Source organism: Chlorocebus sabaeus, chromosome 5 (assembly GCF_047675955.1).
Source record: "Chlorocebus sabaeus isolate Y175 chromosome 5, mChlSab1.0.hap1, whole genome shotgun sequence".
Taxonomy (NCBI): Eukaryota; Metazoa; Chordata; class Mammalia; order Primates; family Cercopithecidae; genus Chlorocebus; species Chlorocebus sabaeus.
In genome coordinates, this window is record NC_132908.1 from 2,690,295 (window position 1) to 2,712,480 (window position 22,186).

Genomic DNA, 22,186 nt, shown 5'->3' on the forward strand with positions numbered 1-22,186 from the left:
TCATTTAATGAACCTGTTTATTCTTTCTTCCCCCCCAAATATTTGTGCTTCAGGTGTAGTTACCAGATGATCAATTTTCCTCGTATATTCGGTAGTCTTGTAATAAAAAGCATGTAGAGTGTAGACGTCTGCTGGTGTGGCTCCTCCTTTGATCGGTGCATGAGCTGGGGTCAGGGTGTGGGTAGAGGCTAGGGTCTGGGTCAGGCGCTCGCACCCCGCTTGTGGGAAAGCGAGGCAGGTCTTCGTCGCAGTCCGTCAGCATTGGCGTCCAGGTCACGCAGGTTCCGCTCCCGCCGGAAGCGGCCCTAGCCTCCTGCTTTTCCGGACCGGAACTTCCGCTTGCCGCGTGACGCCGGGGCGGGCGCTCTACCAGGGCGGACCTGTGGGCGGGACAGAACGCGGAGGACGCTATTAAAAGCCGGACGCTTCCGGTAGAACGGAGCTGTGGCGGGGCTTGCTGGGATCATGGCGGAGAATCACTGGGATCTCCTGCCGCCGGCCCGGGGCGGCCTCGGGGCGGGGCTGGGTGGCGGCCTGTGCCGTCGCTGCAGCGCGGGGCTCGGCGCCCTGGCCCAGCGCCCCGGCAGCGTGTCCAAGTGGGTCCGGCTCAACGTCGGCGGCACCTACTTCCTCACCACTCGGCAGACGCTGTGCCGGGACCCGAAATCTTTCCTGTACCGCTTGTGCCAGGCCGACCCCGACCTGGACTCGGACAAGGTGAGGGCCGCGCAGGCCAGCCCGGAAGGTCCTGGCCGTCCCGGCCTGCGGCTACCGCACACGTTCTGCTTCGTGCAGAGGAGACCTCAGCGGGAGCGGGCGACTCTCCTCGGGCTTCGAGCCCCGCGATCCCTTGTCACCAGCTCGTCCCCAGCTTCCCCCGACCCCCTACTCTGGGAGGGGAGGACGAGGATGGCGCCCTGGAGTCCACTGCCTTGGAGGATCCTGAGTGGCTTCACCCTGGGGTGTCTCTTCCTCGCCCTCTTTGCTTTTCGGTGGAGGAGGCTTCCCAGACCCTGGACTTTGCTGTGATTCTACTTTCTTTTTCTCAGTAGGTTCTTTTGCCCAGGGTGTGTGAACGCCTTCTCTTCTCTGTCCTAGGGTACTTGCTGGCTCTGGAAACAGAACCCTTGCGTTGCTCTGTCCTTTCACATTCTGGACGTTTGAATTAACGCTGGCACGGGGGTTGACATGGGCGGCCCTTTTTTTCCCAGTGACTTGCATTTAGAGAGTTGGCGCTCCATCCTCTCCATCCACAGCACGTATCACCCACTCAGCACCTCTTAGAAGATGCGTCTGTAGTATATAGTATGACTTTTCGAAGGGAATTTTGCTCATGTTAAGGGTTGCTTTAGGGTTGTCCAGGAAGAGCCAGGTAGGGAATCTTTCAGTCTGCTTGCTAATTAGCTTAGTTTTCTCACTGTCTTCGCAAAAAGACAGCAATTTCCAGGTTAGTTTGCAGCTTGTCTTTCATCAAGCGAAATGCTCATGCTGTTGGGCAGATGACAATAGAAACCTTTTATTACCTTTATTAAGAGTTGTGGAGCCGAGGAAGAGTGTCTTGGGAGTTGTGCAGGATTGAAACTTAGAAAAAAAGCCTGTTTGAAGAAGTTGTTGCCTGTTTCTTCAAGGCAGTTCACAAGCCTTACACTAACTTTGCCGGGTCTGTCAGTTGAGCTTACGTGATTGCACTTGGCTTTGTGCCCTGGCAGCCAACATTTGCCATGCATAAGCCTTCCCAGAAAGGCTTGGATCCCTCTTCAAGTTTGAGAAGCCTGACTGAGACCATTCTCAGCGTGGCATGACCATGATCAGGAAAAGAGAATCTGGAACTACTGCTAAGGCCGCCTTGTGGGTAGAAATGAGGGTTTGAGATGCCAACACTCCCGTCTCTCCCCACAGCTTCCAACTGTTTCCATTGCTCATTTGACCAAGCCGTCTCCTCAGAGAATTGACTCCCAGGAAATGACAGTATAGGCTTTTGTTAGCTGTGATTTTCCTTTTATAAGGGTGGGTGTATGTTTTACTGTTTGGTTTTTCTTTTTAAATAGCAGGGCTTAGTGGTCACTCCCTTGCCTTTCTACTCAAGCATTCCTGTTTTGTATGTGAAATTAGATTTTAAATTGCTCTTGTTCATTGGATTCTTTGAGGCAATGTCTGTCTATTCAGCACTGGAGCACTTGATTCAGAGCTGATTAACTTTAGCACAGTTAAGGTGGTTCATCCCTTTCTTTTACAGTTCCTTAAGATTTTGTTAAAAATTATGGGCTGGGCTCAGTGGCTCACGCCTGTAATCTCAGCAGTTTGGGAGGCCGAGGCAGGTGGATCTCCTTGGAAACCAACCTAGCCAATATGGTGACGCCCGGTCTCTAGTCAAAATACGGGCATGGTGGCAGGTGCCTGTAGTCCCAGCTACTCTGGAGGCTGAGGCAGAAGAATCGCTTTAACCCGGGAGGCAGAGGTTGCAGTGAGTCAAGATCACACCACTGCACTCCAGCTTGGACAATAGAGCAAGACTCTGTCTCAAAAAAAAAAAAAAAATGCTTTACTGTAGGAATCAATTCTTTGGGGAAGGGATAATTAATCTTTCCGAATATATCTATGTTATACTTGCTCTTTTCATCATCCTCCATTTAACCAGGTTTGATTTCCAAATGGTAAAACTGAAACTCAGAGCATGAAAGTAAAGTAGCAATACAGTCTGTCTCATAAAATAGTTGGAGTAGGGGCCGGGCATGGTGGCTCACACCTGTAATCCCAGCACTTTGGGAGGCCGAGGCGGGTGGATCACCAGAGATCAGGAGTTTCAGACCAGCCTGGCCAACATGGCGAAACCCTGCCTCTACTAAAAATACAAAAAAATTAGCTGGGAGTGGTGGCGCGTGCCTGTAGTCCCAGCTACTCGGGAATCTGAGGCAGGACTGTCGCTTGAACTGAGAGGTGGAGGTTGCATTGAGCTGAGGTTACGCCACTGCACTCCAGTATGGGCAATAGAGTGAGACTGTCTCAAAAAATAATAATAAATAAACAATAATTGTAGTGAAGGTTAGTTTTAGTGACAGATAATTTGCTAGAAGTGTAGTGCTAATTCATATTAGTCCCATTACTGAAGTGTTTTTCGTCAAATGAAGAAATGTATAAAATGCTTCATCTTAGTTTTTGTCTCCTGTGGCTCTGATGAAAGAATGTCCCAGGAGATTCTTCCTAATTAAATCCTGAGTGAGGAATCTGAGGAGGAGGGGAAGGGGTGTCAGGAGTGGGAGGCCATTAATTACACGATGGAAGACAAACAGGATGTTGCTTCACCTGTAAAGATCTCCAAGCTCTGACCTCAGAGTTGAGATTCATGAAAGAATATTCCTAGAGTTGGACTTAAGCATGAATCTGGTGGAAGAGTCCCTGCCTGGATTATTGGACTAGTGTGGAGTGAGCACCTGGGCTTGCAGAATGTGGGGGTGTGGAGAGGAGTTGGATGGCGAGATTTAAGGGGGAGGATTCCCAAGAAACCATAGAAGCTTTGGGTGCCTGAGAGGTTGGGAGAGCACCCTGCTAAAGCAGCCTATCTGGTAGGGAGGGGAGCTCTTGACAGACGGGTTGTTAGGGAGGGTGGTGAAAGCCAAGCACATCAAGAGGCGGACCTGCTTGCCCTCTGGCCCCACATCTAAGCTTCTGGGCTGTGACTGCCCCCAACCAAGTCCTCAGAGCCCAGCTTGGGACCCACCACCCACCATACTCCATGCTCCCAAGCCCTTACTCTGCTGTCCCAAGGGCCCTCGGCTGCCACAAGTTCTCTTTCTAGACAGCCCAGTGTGAATTCTCACTTCCTCCTGGGACTCCCCCCAGCAGGACTGTGGCTGTGTTGTGCATTTCAGCATCTGCTCATCTGCTGCTCTGTCACGTTTCTCTTCCATGGTGTCTTTAAGGTCAGGCCAGGTGGAATGTGGCTTCCCAAAGACTCGATTCATTTGGGTTAGGTCTCTTGTACTGCACGATCCCTGGCCCGTAGGCATTGTTGGAAACAAAGTCGAGTTTGTTGTTTCCAGCTAAACCAGCCCCTGCCTTAGTGTGGAGATACTTCAGGAGTTAAAAGGAAACAGGAAACACTACTGCTTTATGGTTGGAAACCACTCAGAAAGAGGAGGATTTGGGGAGACTTCGGTTCCTGCAGCTGAGGCGGCCCTGGAGAAAACTGCACGTGAACGTTTGCCCTTTGAACAGGGCCCATGTCCCGGCTTGAGGGTTGCAGATGTGGTGCCATCAGATGGGTCTTTGAGGGATGGGGCAGTCAGGGTGCCTCTAACAGTGTACTTGGTGTTGGCAAGACCTCGGGGGTGGAAAGTTATGAAAGGAATTGTTGAGACAGGGTTCAGTGATGGGGTGTGGGCTGGAGTACCGTCTTTGAAGCCGCTTGGCAAGAGAAGTGGGGATCACGTCGAGTGGGGATGGCAGATGATGTTCTGTGTAGCCAGCACTGGTGAGAGCTGCGGCGGCCTCAGTGTGAGGCCGTGAGTGGGTGTGTGCGACGGTGATGGACTTGGTTTCACACTTCAGTTGAGGATGTGGCTCTGAGCATGTTCTTTGCTCTGACCACAAGTCATCTTCTATTCTGGACGTCAGCGATGGTCCCCGCGGTGCTGGGGGCTCCCGGCTCCTTCCCCACTGCAACAGGTGCTGGTCCTCAGCAAATGTGTGCTCACCTCTTTATCAGGTGCCTCATCTGAAGCCCTTTACACCTTAGGCCACGAGTCAGTGCCATAAATTCCTGAGAAAAGGACTTTGCCTCTGGTGATGAAATGGAACATTTCTGATGGGTTCAGTCCTAGCTAGGAAGAATGAAAGAAAACACTTTTGAGCCTTTCTGAGAAGAGCTTGTTTCGGGGCACCTGACACGGGCCCGCGGTCTTCGGCCTTCTCGCCTGCAGACCTCTGCGGGTGGCTGGGAGGAAATGCTGTCGCTGCCTGGGCAGTTCCTCTTTCTGGCCCTGCAGGTGCAGCCTTCAGTGGCTGTCGTCCAGCAGGGCAGCAGTGACGAGTCTTGGTGTAGCGGGAGTCAGAAAACTGGCCCACCCGCCTGTTTTTGCAAGTAAAGTTTTACAGGAATGCAGAGATGCCCGTTGGCTTACGGATTGTGTGTGGCCGTTTCTGCTCTGAAAGGTCAAGATAGAGTGAGGTCTAAAGCCTCGCCAGGGCTGGTCCCCAGTCAGAGAAGAGAGCAGTGGCTGTGATGGGGCACCTGCTGCCTGGTCTCTCAGCCCTGTTGTTAGCCACCAGGCATCCCAGGGACTCCTTTTCAGACTCTCATAGGCACTTTGGTTCTTTTAGCAGATCCCCCCTCCACACCCCAGGTCAGCAGTCCCCAGGCATGGTCTTTAAAGCCTGGGGAAGAACCTGCCTGGGTGGCACCATGGGAGGGGTCCTCGTAGCGGAGGGGCCAGCAAGCCATCTCTCTCCCAGGATGTGCTTGTTCTCCCTGGGCGTCAACTGGGCAGCTCTCCCTGGACTGCAGAGCACCTAGAACATTCTGGCCTGGGGTTGGTGTGACGGAGCATCTTCCTTGGAGTTGGGGAGCCTGGGTTGGACTCTGCCCACCCCGGGCCTGCCTTGTGACTTGGGGTGATTTCGTGTCCCTGTGAGCTGTAGTTTCTTCCTCTGTAAAGTAAGGGTGACATCCTCTCCTGAAGATGACTAATGTGGTGCCCCCGCCCCGTACCTGGTGCCAGGCCAGTGCAGTCAGGAGAGGCTGTGCCTGGCAATCTTCATTTCATGCTTATACTTGGTTTTTATTTTTAAATATTTGTTTATGTATTTATTTGAGATGGAGTCTCGCTGTGTTCCCCAGGCTGGGGTGATTTCGGCTCACGGCAACCTCTGCCTCCCAGGTTCAAGCTGTTCTCCTGCCCCAGCCTCCCAAGTAGCTGGGATTATAGGTACGAGCCACCAGCCACCATGTCTGGCTGATTTTTGTATTTTCTGTACAGTCAGTGTTTCTTCATGTTGGCCATGCTGGTCTTGAGCTCCTGACCGCAGGTGATCTGCCCACTTCGGCCTCACAAAGTGCTGGAATTAGGAGTGTACTTTGCTTTTAGAAAGGGTATGCCGGCCGGGCACGGTGGCTCAAGCCTGTAATCCCAGCACTTTGGGAGGCTGAGACGGGCGGATCACGAGGTCAGGAGATCGAGACTATCCTGGCTAATACGGTGAAACCCCGTCTCTACTAAAAAATACCGAAAAACTAGCCGGGCAAGGTGGCGGGCGCCTGTAGTCCCAGCTACTCGGGAGGCTGAGGCAGGAGAATGGCGTAAACCCGGGAGGCGGAGCTTGCAGTGAGCTGAGATCTGGCCACTGCACTCCAGCCTGGGCAACAGAGCGAGACTCCGTCTCAAAAAAAAAAAAAAAAAAAAAAAAAGAAAGGGTATGCCAAGAACGCTTTCCCCTCTTGCAGCTGCACCTAATTTCTGTTCATGTTGACCTCTGGCCACACTCAGCCCTGTCAGCCTCGGGTGATGCGCCGGAGACCCCTGAAGGCCGTGTGTGTGGCCAGGAATGCCTCTCCCCAGCAGTGTCCCTGCTGCCACCCAGAGCTCTGGCTGACCCTAGCAGGACAGGCCCCCACAGGGTGTGTCTCCACCTCTGGGTGCTGGTGCTGCGGGAAGGGCAGGGCTTCCTGGGCAGCCCCCGAGTTTTCTTGCAAGAAACCTGAGACCCCTGCTCCTGAGAGGGCTCCATTTCCTGCCGAGCAGAGCAAGACCCTTCAGCGACCTCAGCTTGGCCTCACTGTATCGCCCAGGCTGGAGTGCAATGCACAATCTCGGCTCACTGCAGCGAGACTCTTGGGTTCAAGCGATTCTCCTGCCTCAGCCTCCCTAGTAGCTGGGATTACAGGCACCCTCCACCATGCCCAGCTAATTTTTGTATTTTTAGTAGAGACAGGGTTTCGCCATGTTGGTGAGGCTGGTGTTGAACTCCTGATCTCAGGTAATTCGCCTGCCTTGGCCTCCCAAAGTTCTGGGATTACAGGCTTCAGCCACCATTCCCAGCCCTTCACTGCCATTTTCAAGGCTGCTGGTTGCATTAGGGACGTGTGCCTGAGAGGCTGGGGGACCCCCACGTTTCCCGTGCTGCTTTGCTTGGCAGAGCTGCAGCCGGAGTCTGGTGAGATGAACAGAGTGGCCAAGCTTGTTACCAGACTACTCTGAGCGCTGCTTTCCTGACCAGATGTCCATCTGCAGCTGCCCTGTGGACTTGGGGAGTGGGCAAGCAGTCAGCTCTGTCCCCGGGGGCTTTTCTCCATCTCCCAGGGCTGTGTGTGCCCTGGCTTGGCGCTGCCTCCCATGTGCTCCCGTGTCCAGGGTCACCCTCTCCTTTGTGGTTTGGAAACTGCCCTGCCTGGCCTACGGCCCGTGGCTCCGGGTGAAAGCTGGGACCCCTGGAGATGGGTGGCTCAGCCCAGCCTGCTGGGCCCACTCAGTGCCATCTTGGGCCTGGCCACAAGTAGGTCAGATGCCAATTCAGTGAGATGCAGGGAAGACGAGGGAAATGACTTGTCAAGAAAACAGTCTTAATTATGGCTCTTTTACAAAAAAAACACCATGAACTTTCCCGAGAATCAAGTGCAGCCTGTGCTGGTTGTGTAAGCCGTGGAAGGCACTGGAAAGCCAGGAAGAAGAGCACCCCCACGCCCGGCCCGCAGCATCTCGCTGGCTTCCTGGTGGCCTCTCTCATCCCAGTCTTAGAGGCGTGACCAGGCTGGGGCATCTTTCCTTCCTTGTGTTGTGGGGGCTTGGGCAGGCCCTGCTGCCGGCCTTATGGGCAGCACAGGGGCCCTGCCTAGGTTGGCCCAGGCGCTGTTCTAAACCTCCTCAAGGTGACCTTGCTGCCTTTGTGTCCGTGAGCCTAGGAGTATATCCTGAATTTTGTATGATTTTGTGTTTCCCATTTTCCCGTGTTTCTTAATTTTTTGTTGTTTCTGCATCAGGGTGGAGGCTACCCAGCCACATTCCTAACACCAGCAGTGAGCTGCCAAGGCCCTTGCGCATGGGCTGGGCACTGTCGGGGCCTGGGCTGGCGCCACGAGTAGCCCCCGCACGCGCTAGGCCTATCTGGAGCACGTGACTCACTCGAGCTGGGAGCACCAAGACCTTGCCTACATGTGTGGAAGCGAGTCAGGCCACAGCAAGACCTGAACCCTGGTGGGATTTGGAGGTCCTGGTTTAAGACCCTGGCACTTCCTGTGGATATGGAAATCTCCCATTGAAAGCACTCAAAGAGTGCAGTGGTGAGGGCAGCACCTCTACACGCCACTGCCTCCCTGCCCTGGCGCGGATGTCCCTGACCTTCCCCTCTGCCCAGACGGGGCCTATTTCTCAAGGAACCACACCAGTTAGAAGGAACCCATGGGAAGAAATGGCCAGAGAGCTATAAGGCCAGCCACAGAGGAGCCAGTTTTGGAATTTCCCACCAAGGGTTCAGCCTGCTGCTCACCCTTCAGCCTCTGGTGCCCCGCGGCTCAGCTGGGTTCTAGGGTCTCTGTGGTCTCAGGGCAGGCCATGCAGGGCTCTGCAGTGTCACTCTGGGAGAGGGCTGTGGAGTCAGCTGCAGGCCCGGTGTGCCGAGTCCACGGAGTCTGGATGTGTCTTACATAGGCCCAGAGGTTGTGGGGCTCAGAGAATTGAACCACGTGGGAGGAGTGTAGTGTGGCAGGGGCTCCATAGGAAGCCCGCTGTCCTGGAGGCACTGGGGCAGCGGCGGGGGTGCAGAGCGGCCGATAGCCTCCAGAGGGTCTGGGTGAGGTTTTCGTGTGTGTTTTCCTAGAGGTCTTGCAGTTGTGAGGACAGACGTCCAGGGCACAGTGGCCTCACCTTGGAGTACATACAGCCAGGCTGTCTCCATACGGAGACACTTCAACTCACTTAGACCTGGGATGGTGGCTGGTCAGGGTTAGGCTGTAGGCGGCAGGACGTGGCCACACCGTCAGGGGTTTCCCGAGATGCCGCAGGCTCAGGTCTGTTGGGGAGAGGCCTGGGTCACCTGGTGCCTCTGAAGCCTCCTGATGTGACCGGGCCTTGGTGGACCTGCAGGAACTGTCGGCTTCTCATGGAGGACTCACCGTGCTCTGCTCTCTTTAGGACGAAACAGGTGCCTATTTAATCGACAGAGACCCCACCTATTTTGGGCCCGTGCTGAACTACCTGAGACATGGCAAACTGGTGATTAACAAAGACCTCGCGGAGGAAGGTAAGCCGACTTTTGAGCATAGGTGCCTTAGCTTTGGGGACAAGGGCCTGACAAAGGTGCCACGGGCTCCACTTAAGACGCAGATGCCTGCAGCCTGGGCCCCCAGGGAGGAGCAGGCCCTGTACTCTGAAGCTGGGGCCTACGTTCTGGTGCTGAGGCCACGGGCAGCAGCGCAGCTGCCGGACAGGGAGGTCTGGGGACCCTGTGGCTGTGGGGTCCTCCCCGGCTGCAGCTCCTTGGAGGGCTCCCTCTGTGCAGGCTCCAGCTGGTGACACAAGGGGGCGAGGGGCTTCTCCCTGCTGTGACTGAGGTGGTCTGAGCAGGTGTGTGAGGCACATGCCCGGTGATGCCCACGGTGTGCCTCAGTGCCCTGGTTCCCTGGCCTGCTCTCCCTCAGGGACAGCCCAAGGGTGGTATCTCTGTGCCATCACCTGGACTGTGCCTGCTGCTGCCAGCTGCCGTGTTCCATTCTGAGTGGTGGTGGTGCAGGGACGGCACCCACACGCGTGGGCCCAGACTGGCCTGCCTGTGTGCTGTAGTGCTGGCTTGACTCAGAACAGCCCGAGGCCTTGCCATGAAGACTGAGGGTTTCTGGGCACCTGCGTGCAGGCGTGGCCCTGATCCCCGGCGTCTGTGTCTGTGCATCGGTCTGTACTGGGCAGCGTCTCACTCCGTTTTTGCTCTGGGTCTCTGGGCCTCGGCATCTGCCTGCCTCCTCCGAGTTCACGCAGGGCGCGGGGTGACGGGAACTGTGGCCCAGCCCTGCCCCCGCTCTGAGACTGTGACCCACGCTGCCCACTCCTGTCTCTTTGGCAGGCAGTGTCTTTCATATGCGCTTTCTCTGGTCGCTTGGGCAGCCCCTTGTGTTCTGCCGTGGAGCCGTTTGAGTCCAGGCTTCACTTTATCTCAGTCTACCCCTAGTGGGATGGGCTCAGAAACAGGCGCTAGACACAAACCGCCTGGGCTCGCTGGCCCACCTCTAACCCGCCTCCGACGCGGCCACTCGCCCTCGGTGCTGGAGAAGGGGGCTGTGCGGGACCCGTGCAGGGCTGGGAAGCCTGTGACTGAGGCTCTCGTCTCTGTCCTGCGTGGCCCTGTGCTATGTAGGTGGCGGGGTGTTGTCCTGAGCTGCCATGTCCCATGTGCGGGTTCCTCTGGAGACCACCCATGAGGAAGCCCTGAGGCTGGACCTGTGGAATCTGCTCTTAAGGCTCTTAAGGGAGGTGTGCAGTCCCTAAATGCGGCACATTACGGATGGCAGTCTTTGGGAAGAGCTGGAAGTGACCCTCTCAGCCAGCCAGAGTCTTCCCTTTGAATGGGGTAAACTGAGGTGCCAGGTGACTGAGACATATGCACAAGGCTGCAGGCCTGAGCCCCACACAGCACCCTACCCAGTGGCGTGGCCGTGAGCAGGTTCCCAGCAGGAAGAGTTCGCCTCCAGGCTGGGAGGGAAATGCCAGATCCCACCCCTTGCATGCCGCGGCCTCCGTTGAGGCATGCACTGAGCTGTATGTAACCAGCGACTCCGTACCTGGTGGGCCACTGGAGGTTGCTCGAGGTTGCCTGGGGTGACCTGAGCTGGAGGTATTTAGTCCACACGTCGGCCCTCTGGCCACAGCCCTCCACCCATAATCCTGGAACCCCGCAGGGCTAACGTGTCTGCAGGAAGCCTGTTAGGATGGGGCCTGAGCAGCTCCCGCTGGGCCGAGCCATGGGTCCTCATTGCAGGGGATTCTTTGGTTTCGTTTGGTTTAGTAAAGACAATTTATTTTTCTTTATTCCAGGAGTATTGGAGGAAGCAGAATTTTACAATATCACCTCGTTAATAAAACTTGTAAAGGACAAAATTAGAGAACGAGACAGCAAAACATCACAGGTAAGAGAAATGACTGAGGCTAGAAGCTTTTATGGCTGGTGTGAAGGGACGGCTCCCTCTTAGTCCCCCAATCGGCTGCCTCCCACATGAGTCCTGCCGTCTGGGGCTCTCCTGCCCTGAGACCCTTGTCCTCTGTCACCACTCCAGTGTCCGCCAGCTCCGTCTACCAGCCTCGCCCCAGTGTCCCTTGAAGGATCCGTTCAGCCTGCCCGGCCCAGCCTCTGGGAGTCCCCAAAGGATGGTTGTAAGGGAGTTGGGCATGGGAGACGTGTGGAGGGAAGGAGGGCCCCATGAGGGCTGGCCGGGGAGACCCTGAGGTGGATGGCCTCTGGTAGGGACCAGAGGGTGCCAGGGTCCTGCAGCGAGCCTGACTGGAGGGAGACGGCAGGGGGGTCATGCGGATCTGCACAGGCGTCAGAAGGACCTTGGTTTTATTGGGAAGAGGGGCGGGTCGCCACAGACAGACCTCTCACACCTAGCGCAGCCTTCTGCAGCCCGGGCAGCCCAGGTTGTTGGTGGGCTGTGCCCAATACCTCCTGTGGAGGGGCCACTGCTGGGCCTTGGGCATCAGTCTTGTCCCTGAGAGCTGAGCCCGCCCCTGCCCCAGCTTAGCATCCTTGGGAAGGCACCAGGAGTGGGTGTGGGCCACACTGTGGCTGCAGCTGCCATCAGAAGTCTCGGTCCGCTTAGAGCCCTGAGCCCTCTGCAGAGACTCCTAGCCTGGCCGCTCAGGGCCGCGGGCCGCCTAGCGACATGCCCAGTTCCCCCTCCTGCTGGAGTTCCCTTGGCACCACTGAGGGATCTGGAGGGGCTCCTTATCTGTGGGGCAGGAGCTGTGTCCCACGCCCTGGGTCACCTTGTCCAGCCTGCCTTTTTCCCTGTTGTGTGACCGGGCTGTGTGGGTGCTCCCTGCCTCAGTCTACCTGCCCGTATGACGCAGGTGGGTGAGAAATGGTGCAGGTGGGAGAGTCCTTGCAGTCCAGTCTTGCTGTGACACACAGTAGCGTCTTACTGTCTTGCAGAAGAAGGCACTCGGTTGTGTGACCTCGAGGCCACTGTGTGCCTTTGTCACTCATGCATCCCTGTCATGAGTCACCATCTTAAGGTCAAGGACCAAGGATCCCTGAACCCTTTCTCACTGCTATGTTTCCATCCAGCTCTGTCTGTAGCCGGAGTCCTCTGTAATGACTGTGTCTGAGACATGGGGCCGCCCTGCCCACTGGGGAGCAGCTCCATGCAGGCGGGCGGCCCTGCTGGCTCACCATCACTTCCAGGACCACAGCTGCCTAGAGGGGCACAGCAAGTGTGCCAGGCAGGTGGGAGATAAGGAGGTGGATGGAGTTTTGGGAAGCAGCTCAGCCTTGGGGAGGCCTGAGTCCAGGCTGCTGCGCAAGTTCAGGAGCCTCTTCTGGTAGCCGGGAGTGAGCTGTGTCAGCCACTGGCTCTCAGGGCCCTGCCTGCCAGAGCCTTTCCTGACCAGTGAATTCAGGGCTGCATGGTTCCTGCATGCGGAGCAGAAATGGACGCTCTCGTGTCGTCATGTCGAGCCACAGGTGCTCTTGGGATTTCAGGAACATGACTCATTTTATTTTGGAACTTAGAAATAGAAATATTTTTGGAGGCGAACGAGGAAGCAGAAAACAGCAGCTGTTCGGGCCGCGTGTTTTGCTTTTGTGGATGTGCTCAGGGTTGCTTTGGGCCTCGTGCCCTGCGCTGAGAACTGGAGAGTGAACCTCAGCCTCCCTGGGTCACCTGGGCTGGGGCCGCAGGCAGCAGCGGGACATGGGTGGCCCACCCTTACTTGTGCCCATTGTTCTTGCAGGTGCCTGTGAAGCATGTGTACCGCGTGCTGCAGTGCCAGGAGGAGGAGCTCACGCAGATGGTGTCCACCATGTCTGACGGCTGGAAGTTTGAGCAGGTGAGGGGCTGTGGCCAGGCTGGCGGCAGCCATGCTGCAGCTGAACTTGTACTCACAATGGCTCAGGGCTCAGTGCTCCTGGAAATGCAGACTTCGCTGCTGGAGTCTTCCTGCAGTTCTGGGGGTGCTCATGACAGTGGCCTGCACCCTGTTTCCACTGGAGAAGCCGTGGGAGTTCGAGTGTGGTGGGCAGAGGTGTCTTAGGCTCTGCCCCATACCTTTCCCTCCTCCCTGGCCTGCCTCTTCTTCCCAGCGCTGCACTTTCTTCACATCACCTGGCACCTCTGTGTGACCAGGGGATTGGTGTCCCCAGAGCCTCCTGGTAAGCCCACCACTCAGTGCACACCCCCGTCCCCCACAGCTCACTCCAGTGAAGCATATGGAGGCCCTGATGCCCTTCTCAGGCTGCCTCCCTTCCTGCCTGTGCTGGAAGGTGCTGCCAGGCCCCCGTGCCTTCTTTCCGCCAGGTTTTACCAAGCTGTGGCGAGTGGGGTCTGATGGGTCTGTGCAGGGCATGCCTTCTTCAGCAGCTTCCATGGGAGCCACCTGAGTGCTGCATGGGCCACTGTGCTGTGGCCTTGTGGCTTGTCATCGGGGACCTCAGGACGCATGAGTCATGGCCTCTGAGTGGGGGACCCTTGCCCACGGCCTGGCTGCCACTGTTCCTGGTGCTAGGCAGACACTGAGGGTGGGGACAGTGACCTTGCCCAGCCCTCCCTGTCCTAAGAGTTTCCTCTGTCACTTGCTTCTGTCTGGGGCAGATTCTGTCCACGACCCAGTGGCCCTGACAGGTTGTGGGAGTGACAGGCTCAGCCAGTGTCCCTCTGAATGAAAGCTACCTTTTCCTTTGAGTCTTTCAAACTAATCACATTGTAGGGTACTCAGAGCCCCCCCTTAAAATGTCACTAAAGACATTTGCATCCCACCGTCCACCCTGAACCTCTGGGCTGGGGACCGGGGTGACTGTGGGTCTCTGTGCTGACAGGGCAGCTGACCAGCAGCCTGGGCCCTGCCCTGCACTGGCGGCTGCATGTTTCTCATGCTCTGACCTCACCAGAATCGTGCCAGAGGCTCCCATGGGAACAGAAATCTCCACTGCTAGGCAAGCCCCACCTCCCCGTTGTCAAGGGGCCCTGGGAAACTGTGTCAGCAGCTCGGGGTCCGTGAACAGGGCTATCCCCATGTGGCACCTGTGCTCTTCTGCAGCTGTCTTGTGACTTTTCTGGCTGGGAGGGAGCGATGTGTCTTGCCTGTAGTGGGCACCTCCCTCTCGGGGCAGCTTCAGGTCTTTGCCCTTAGCGCTTCTGGGTGGATTCCAAACCTATTGCAAAGAACGGGTGTCCTCCCCGTTCCTTGATTATGAACTGCTTGGCACGCTTCATCCCTTGGCGACCCCTTCTCCCAGTTCATGTAGGGAAGCTGCTGGGCTGACCAGCTGCCCTGGCTGTGGGGTGGGACCCTGCGGGGTGCTGGGAGGTGGCCAGACCGGACCTAGGGTCCCCAGTGGTCAGCAGGGGATTGCGAACAAGGCTTGGAAGTGGCTGGTGTGCCTGTGAGGACACAGGGGCTCCGGTGGGCATGGCCATGAGTGCTCCCAGGGGTACCCTTAGCTGCTCAGGCCCATGCCAGCACCCCTGTGGCCGCCTCACTGGGCTGGGTCCACTGTTGCCCACTGGGTCAGCCGCCAGCGGCACAGGAACAGCAGCTAACTGCGGGTTGCTCTCCCGGCCATTGGTCCAACTGTGCAGGTCATAGGGAGGCCAAACTGTGAGTGCCACCCAGCTGCTTTTTGGCTTGGTGGTGTGCTGCTGGCATGCTTTTTGTGATTTGCATATTGCATTTTAATTTTCCCTTTAAAAGCACAGAAGTTCCTAGGGGCCCAGATTAGCCAGCCATGATGGGCCAGATGCCTGGCCAGAGAGACAGGTTGGCCCTGGACCTGCATGGCCTGGCCTGCCTGGTCACCCAGAGGGAGGCAGGTTGGAGTGGCCCAAGGGTGTGCCCAGCAGGCTGCAGCAGACCCACCCTGGCCGAACTCCTGGGCAGCACAGCTCCTCCAGCGGCTTTCGGTTCAGTCAGCGGGCCCCAGGCTCTTCCCTCCAGGCTATCAGAGCCGCCCTCCACTCTCCTTCCGCTGCCCCTCTCCCTCCACCCCAGCTCAGGGACCCTTCTGTGCCCCTCCCCCTCGGGCAGCGGCCCCTTTTATCCCAGCTGGAAGCGCCAAGAAAAGCTCAGGGTCCTCGCAGAGGACGAGCTCGCCCCGTGCCATGCCATGGTGTGGGGGTGCCGCACGTGTGCTCGTGCAGGTGTTCTGGGGCTTTGTTTTCCATCCATTTCCTCAGGCGTCGGCAGTCTTTGCTGCAGCTTTCACGGTGGCAGGCACGTCCTGAGCCTGGGCCTGTCAGCCTGGCTGCGTCTCTCTCAGGCTTCAATGGGCTGCGTCTCAGGCTGTGTCTTCCCTTGCAGCTGGTCAGCATAGGCTCCTCTTACAACTATGGGAACGAAGACCAGGCGGAGTTCCTCTGTGTGGTGTCCAAGGAGCTGCACAACACCCCATACGGTACAGCCAGTGAGCCCAGCGAGAAGGCCAAGGTGAGAGCTGGGACGGCCCCAGCCTGGGGCAGGCTTGGGTGGGAAGGCTCTTGCCCTCTCAGAGCTTCCTCCTTTCCTGCCATTCTCATCAAGCCCCCAGTGTCCGCCCCAGTGGCCTTGCCGACTGGTCAGACGCATGGTCTCCCTTGGGACAGGGTCTGTCAACACAGGCTCCCAGTAAGCCCCTGCGGCCTCCCAGCCTGCACGCAGAGCTGCTCCTGGAAGGGGCCCCTGGGCCTACTGCAGGGGCTGTGCTCTTAGGAATGCCACTGAGGGCTGTGTCTCAGGGGACCCAGGGTTCTCTGTTCCCAGGGCACAGCCTCTGCTGTGTGAGTGAGGACTTGGGACGCTGAGGCCTGGCTGGCATAGGGATCTGGGCCCATCCCTGAGTGCAGGGATGTGTGGGTCCAGTTGTCGTGGTGGGGGTCTGGGCCATCCCTGAGTGCAGGGGTGGGCACCCTGGCTCAGCCACTGTCTGGGCCTCATCTTTGTTGAGAGGAGGGTGTCCTGCAGGCCCTGGGATTCTCAGGCTGCACGGAGTGGGCCCTGTGTGGCACCCAGCCTGGCAGCACTGGCGCACTATGTGGGGGCTCAGGCCCTTCTGTTTTCTGTGGGGCAGGCAGCTGGGGTGAAATGCAGGGACCCCTGCCTCATTTGCTTTCAGTTGGCCCCATGGCCCTGCCCACAGGTGACCCATTCTGGTGGCATTTCCTCTGGGCACATTCTTAAGGTTGAGTCTCCAAGATGGACAAATGTGACCATCTGAGCAGAATCCGGCCTTGGCCTGGGCCAGCTCCACCTGGCAGGACTCCCGGACCTCAGAGCCAGGTGGTGGCTGGAGAGCCCTTGGCTGGGGTCCGCATGGGTCTGGGAGAGCCTGGGTGGTGGGGCAGGCTCTGTGGGGAGCCAGCCTGGGGTGAAGGCTCGGGGCATTGGCAAAGGGTGTTGAGTGGGTGCCATGAGAGGCCAGAACCGGAAGGTTTTTAACTGGTGGCATTAAACCAGGGACACCTGGGCAACCGCAGACTCTTGGCTGGGGGCCTCTGGCCAGCCACCAGCAGTCCAGGACTGTCCCTGTGAGCCTCTCCGAGTCGGCCTTTGGAGGTATGCCTTTGGGAACAGAGGGGCGGGGCCACCAAGCGTGTCTCCTGGAGGCCTGTGGCCCGGTCACTGCAGCCTTTCCACCACGGGCGACTGTCCTGGCCCAGAGCCTCCCTTGCTGGCTGCCCGTTGCCCTCTTGCTGTGAGCAGAGGGCAGTCCTGCTCCACCACTGTTCCTCGAGGCCGGGGCAGTATAGGGCTAGGACAGGCCCTGGCTAGCGACAGCCAGGGTGGAAGCTGGGGTTCCACTGCCAGGCTTGGAGATGCTCTTCCATTTGAATCTCAGGCCTAGGAGGCGACCCCTGGAGCTCAGTCACAGGGAGGCGCTTCTCTTCCTCTTGGAGCAGTCGTAGGGCTCTTTTCTAAATGGTTTTATTTTTAGAAGTTTTTTATTTCTGAGCTGAGTTTTTATAACCAAGCTCCCCTGGGCTCTTATCCCTCAGGTGGCTTGGCAGCTGCAGAGAGGACACGCTCTGTACTGTGAGGAAGCTCCAGGCATGACCCCAAATCCATTTGTGGTTGAGAATGTGGCCCTATTTCATTTTCCAAAAATACCTGCTCTGAAGTGGGGCAGCTGTGGTGGCTTCTTGATGGGGGTGGTGTCAGCAGTGCCCCGGAGGCAGAGCTCAGGCCAGGGCCTCAGGAGGCCGTGGGGAATTGCCGGGGCCACAGCTGGAGGACTGTGATGGAGGCACCTGAGTGTGGCTGGGCTGCACAGGCCGCATGGTCTGCAGGCCCCGTCCCTGGTGTCCCTGCAGCATGTGTGACCTGGTGCTGCTGGGCAGCTGTCCACACTCCAGTCAGCGGTGGCAGGAGCAAGGGGTTGTACTTGTTGCAGGCGAAGGTGGTCACACATGAGCACAGCTGCTTCCCACACCAGCCCCTCAAGAGCTTGTTAGAAGGCCGCGCAGAGCTCACAGAGCACTTGAACTCGGGGCTGCTGTTTATTCCCAAGGAACAGAGAGACAGGTTCAGATCAGCAAGGGTGGGCGCCTGGGCAGAGGCCAGGGTCTCCCCCGGAGTCGAGCAGTGCCCGGCGGCTGAGGAGAGGGTTTTTGGTGTTTTTGGGGCTCCATTCCATAGCCACGCTCGATGGGTAGGTCCGCCGCCTGCCACCATGGCTGATCCCAGTCTTACCTCCTGTCACCCAGGGCCCCACCCTCTCTCCCACAGCAGTGGGGCCAATGCAGTGGGGTCCACAGAGCCCAGGCAGCAGAGGCCCTCCTATCAGGCCAAGATCTGCGAGCTAGTGCCATCTGCCAGGAGTGGGGCCAGAGGCCAGGCGCCTCTGGACAGGGTTCAGCCCCTCAGCATGTGGTGGGACAGGAGCAGCCCCAGATCACGCGATGCAGCTGCCTCACACCGGGAAGTTTCACCTCTGAGATGTGGCAGAGCCCCTGAGCCTGTGTGTCTCTTCATGGCGTGGCCTCACTGGAGGGTCACCGGGTGTGGGGGTTTGAGCCCGGGGCAGCCGCCCACCCGCACTGTCCTGACAGCCTGTCTTCTCCCCTGCTGCACGCTGCACGCCGCCAGAGTGACGACGAGGACGAGGGGCACCCAGGGAGTGGCTCAGATTAAGTGTGAATGTCATGGTGAGCTCCGTGGCCTCCTTGACCCCATGGCCCCAGCTGACCCTTGCTGCAGACCCTCCCTGTGTGTCTGTCTCTGCCCCGTAGTTGACAAGAGCCCTCCACACTCCACGCCAGCTGTAGATCCGAAGTAGCACTGTCTGGGGGGCGGTGGGGCTGTTGCTGTGGGGGCAGACGCCCAGGGACAGTATTGGGGCGTTTGTTGAGATGACTGGAGGGTGCTTATGTCAGGCCAGGCTGTGGACGTCAGTAGTCGCGAACACATGAGCCCTTCCTGGAGGCTGGGTAGGGAGTGCCACTCCTGCTGGCAGCCCTAGTGGGTGACCTTGTCTGGCTCAGGCCACAGGCTCAGGGCCAAGGGGTCAGGACCAGTGCAGCAGACAGCAGACCCCGATCTCAGCTGCCAAAGCCCGCGGCATCCCTGCTGCGCTCAAGCTTCCCAGACCAGCGTGTCCTGCAAGCTCCTCAGCCACCCGTGCCTGCCTTCCTGTGGGGGTGCCTGGCCATGGGGTACAGGCTCAAGGGCCCCCTGGTTGGTGTCTGCAGTTGGGCCTTCCTGTGGAAGATGGCCTAGGGCGAGAGTGTGTCCCAAAGACGTGGGTCTCAGCCTGGGGTGAGAGTAGACAGAGTAGCTAGTGCTGCCCCGGCCGGTCTTGGGAGGGTGAAGGACAGCGCTTTGGCTGCAGGTCTCCAGGGGGTCTCCTGCCCTCATCAGGAGGGAGCTGTTGGGGCTCCCGGATGCTCCGATGCCACGGTACTCGCGGCCTGTCCACTGCACTGCTTAGTTTTACACAGGGCTGGTGGGGGCTTGGGAGCTGCACTGTCTCCCTGAGTCAACTCCAGACATCCTAGTAAACTTGGGTATCACCCTGGCCCAGGGAGGGATGTGCTGGCCTGCGGGATGGGCTCCTCCGAGGCACTGGGGAGTGAGTGGGAGCCTCGAGCTAGAAGTGGCCCAGGGCACTGAGCCTCGGGTGCACCGTTGGGGGTGGAGTATTGGAGTCAGGCTGAGCAGCTCAGGGGACATGGCCTCCGGGAGCCTTCGGAACAAGCCTGGGGCGGCATGCACCTCTCACCACTGCCGTCTTTCTGGTCAGTGCAGCATGGCAGTGACCTTTGGGAGGCTGTGCCCGGCGAGGGCCCGGGCATTGCTGCCCCACCCGGTGTTTCACAGCCCTCACGTGACACATGGAGACAGCCGTTGTGGGCCACGCACAGTGAGGCTGGCTGGCTCCGAAGCTCCCTGCCCGGGAGCGTGGGCTGGTTTCCCCTCCACCTGGTCTCTGGGGCTGCCGTGGCTCATTTTGGGAGTTCAGCTCAGCAGCATTGACCAGCGCCTGAGCCTGTTCTCAGGGGAGCCCAGGCTGACTTGGGGGTGGCCTCGGGGGTTTCCTGGATGCTGGTGAGGAAAGATGCTTTGAGGAAAACCCCAAGGAAGAGTTTTGAGGAGGTCAGAGAGTGGGGAGGGCAGGGGCCGAGGGGTGGTGGACTCTGCAGGGCTGCCGTGGTCCAGATGAGGAGGGGTCCCCACAGCGTGATCTGCACTTGGGGTAGGCCTCTGAGGGCTGGCCGGTGTTCCATGGGGCAGCCGGGAGGGGCCGGCACATGAGGTGGACTGGCCAGGCTGAGGTGCAGGGCCGAGGGCTTGGGCGAGGGGCATCTCCAGGAGGGTCTGGGTGTCGGGGTGGGGGTGGGGGCTGCAGTGGGCATAGAGGAACAGAGGGAGACAATCGGGGAGCGGGGACTGCTGAGGGACCCACGGGCCGAGTTGCACTTCATGTCTGAAACCCGGGACCGAGTGGGCTGAGAGGGCCAGGAGTCAGCACTTTTGGGTGGGCCTGGGAGGGGCTGCCGTGCACAGTGAGCACTTCCTGTGTGGGGCCTGGAGATATGCCGGTCACCCCGGTGAAGGTCCTGGGCCTGCCAGCTGAGTCCCCAAGAGCCTGGCCGGTGCTGATGGGTTCTCAGGGCCCCCCGAGCTGACCCCAGGCCTGTGGGCTCTGTTCTCTGCAGCAGGCGCCTGGTCAGGGCCACCTCCCTAGCCCAGGGCCCAAGTCCTCATTTTATGCATTTGGTGTTTTTCAGATTTTGCAAGAACGAGGTTCAAGGATGTAAGAGACATAGTATTGACAGCTGAAGAAATGATTTACGTTTTCCCAAGATGTAATGAACTGCCATGTCCAGGAAGCTTGGCTGTGAGAAGAAACCTGCTTTTGATCATTTTTCTAGAGATCTGGGTGTGAATCCTTTTTTGCCTCTGAGGTGGGTGGTGAGAGACGAGCCCAGCTGTCCAAGGCCAGACGTCCCCAGGTGGGGGGAGCGCAGCGGCCGGGTGGGCACTGCCTCTCGGGGGGGGCCTCGATCTGTTTTTTCCAAGTGCCACATGGGACTGAGGCAGACGCTCCCAGTCAACCCGCTCAATACTGAAGATGGTGTGAAGGAAGCGTTCTTGGTGCTACACAGTCTGGAAAAGCAGCCTGGGCTTCACTGGCAGGAAGCGGCCGCAGCCGCATCGGTGTCCAGCGCGTCGTGGCCTCTGGTCCAACCGCCAGGCCCTAGTGTCGGTCAGGGAGTCTGCTCTGCCTCCCAGGCGGGATCGCCGGTGTCTCAGCCTCGCAGAGCTCCTGACACAGGCGGCTTCTACGTCGCCACGACTTCCCGGTGTCACTCCGAGGCTGGGCCTTCTTCCGACAGGCCCCAACCCCGCCTGACCAAGCCCGGGATAGTCCAGGCTTCTCAATTTGTATTTTCCAGGCGAGAGAACTTTGTACCCCTTTTCCATGTGGATAGACTCCCCAGTGTTTATACTCTGGAAATGCCCACAGGGCTTGCTGCGTGCAGACTGATCTGTTCCACCCGTGAGCGTGAGGTAGCAGTGTCGCCTCATCCCTCCCACTGCGGGCTCACGGGGAGCTGGCGCCTGTCAGTGCCTTGTTGCGCCTGGCATAGAGGTTGAGCTGGAGGCCTGTCCACTGGCTTCTGGAGCTGAAGGTCTGGGTCACGGTGAAAATTCGGGATGTTTACAGAGCATCACAAATGCCTCTCTCTCGCCGCTCTCTCATTTTCTTTGTATAACTATGCAGCCTTCCCTCTTTCTGGGATGTTTGGGACTTCACTCGACCTGCACGGGCTCTGCCCGACATGCCGTGGGAGCTGCTGGGATTCCTTTAGAAACCGCTGCCCGCATGCTTTGAAAACAGACCTTTCTCAGCTGGCTGTGGGGACCTGTCAGAGTCTGGGGACCTGGCGTGCAGGGCAGGCTCCAAGCGCTTTGCTTCCGGACCTCAGGCTTCCCAAGGGGCGCTGTGCAGACTGACCACCGGCCTCCCGCCTGCAGGTCAGAGGCTCTGACACTGTCTGGTTTCCAATGCTTCTGGAGACTTCCTGCCTAGGCCTCATCCTCTTCTTTGCCAGTCACCTGATTAACCAGTTCTCCAGCATTAGGACTTACCTCCTCGTTTTTGTAAGGTCTCTTGTATGTTGTTACATGTTTGGCTTAAACAATTTATAAAAGCCTTTCTAGAAGGCAGACTTAGCCACGGTCGACCCTGTCCTCCCCAGCAGAGCCTGGGAGGACGACGGCCGCTGGGGCTCCTGGGCATCCTCTCTGGGGAGCTGCTGGCCGCTTAGCGTTGTTTGACTTTTGACCTTGACATAGTACATAGGCTTGTGGTTTTTTTTAATTTAAAGATATTAAGACTTAATTCACTAAAATTTATTCTGAGGGGATATTTATACTTTTATACTTTTTTAGGTATTGTATTTTATCAGCTTACAGTTTAATGCCTAAGTTTCCCCTGAAAATAGCAAATAAAATTGTGTATTTATGAATGAGCGTAGCAGCTGTTAATGGTCTTAAGATGCAGGGAAATGCCAACC

General features: G+C 57.9%; 1 protein-coding gene across 1 annotated transcript; it reads left to right on the plus strand.

Moving 5' to 3' along the window:
- Positions 1-366: 366 nt before the first annotated feature.
- KCTD5 (potassium channel tetramerization domain containing 5) lies at positions 367-22,138 on the plus strand. Its single transcript, XM_037989958.2, has 6 exons — positions 367-717; positions 9,123-9,231; positions 11,016-11,107; positions 12,930-13,025; positions 15,492-15,617; positions 20,393-22,138. The coding sequence occupies exons 1-6, from the start codon at positions 466-468 to the stop codon at positions 20,420-20,422; spliced, it is 705 nt and encodes a 234-aa protein (XP_037845886.2). The 5' UTR covers positions 367-465; the 3' UTR covers positions 20,423-22,138.
- The last annotated feature ends 48 nt before the right edge of the window (positions 22,139-22,186 follow it).

Excerpts from the sequence above, each read along its gene's own strand:
- KCTD5 (XM_037989958.2), top strand. The coding sequence starts at position 466 with ATGGCGGAGAATCACTGGGATCTCCTGCCGCCGGCCCGGGGCGGCCTC. Across the intron at positions 13,026-15,491 it reads ACGGCTGGAAGTTTGAGCAG|CTGGTCAGCATAGGCTCCTC; the intron begins GTGAGGGGCTGT and ends CTTCCCTTGCAG. Across the intron at positions 15,618-20,392 it reads AGCCCAGCGAGAAGGCCAAG|ATTTTGCAAGAACGAGGTTC; the intron begins GTGAGAGCTGGG and ends GGTGTTTTTCAG.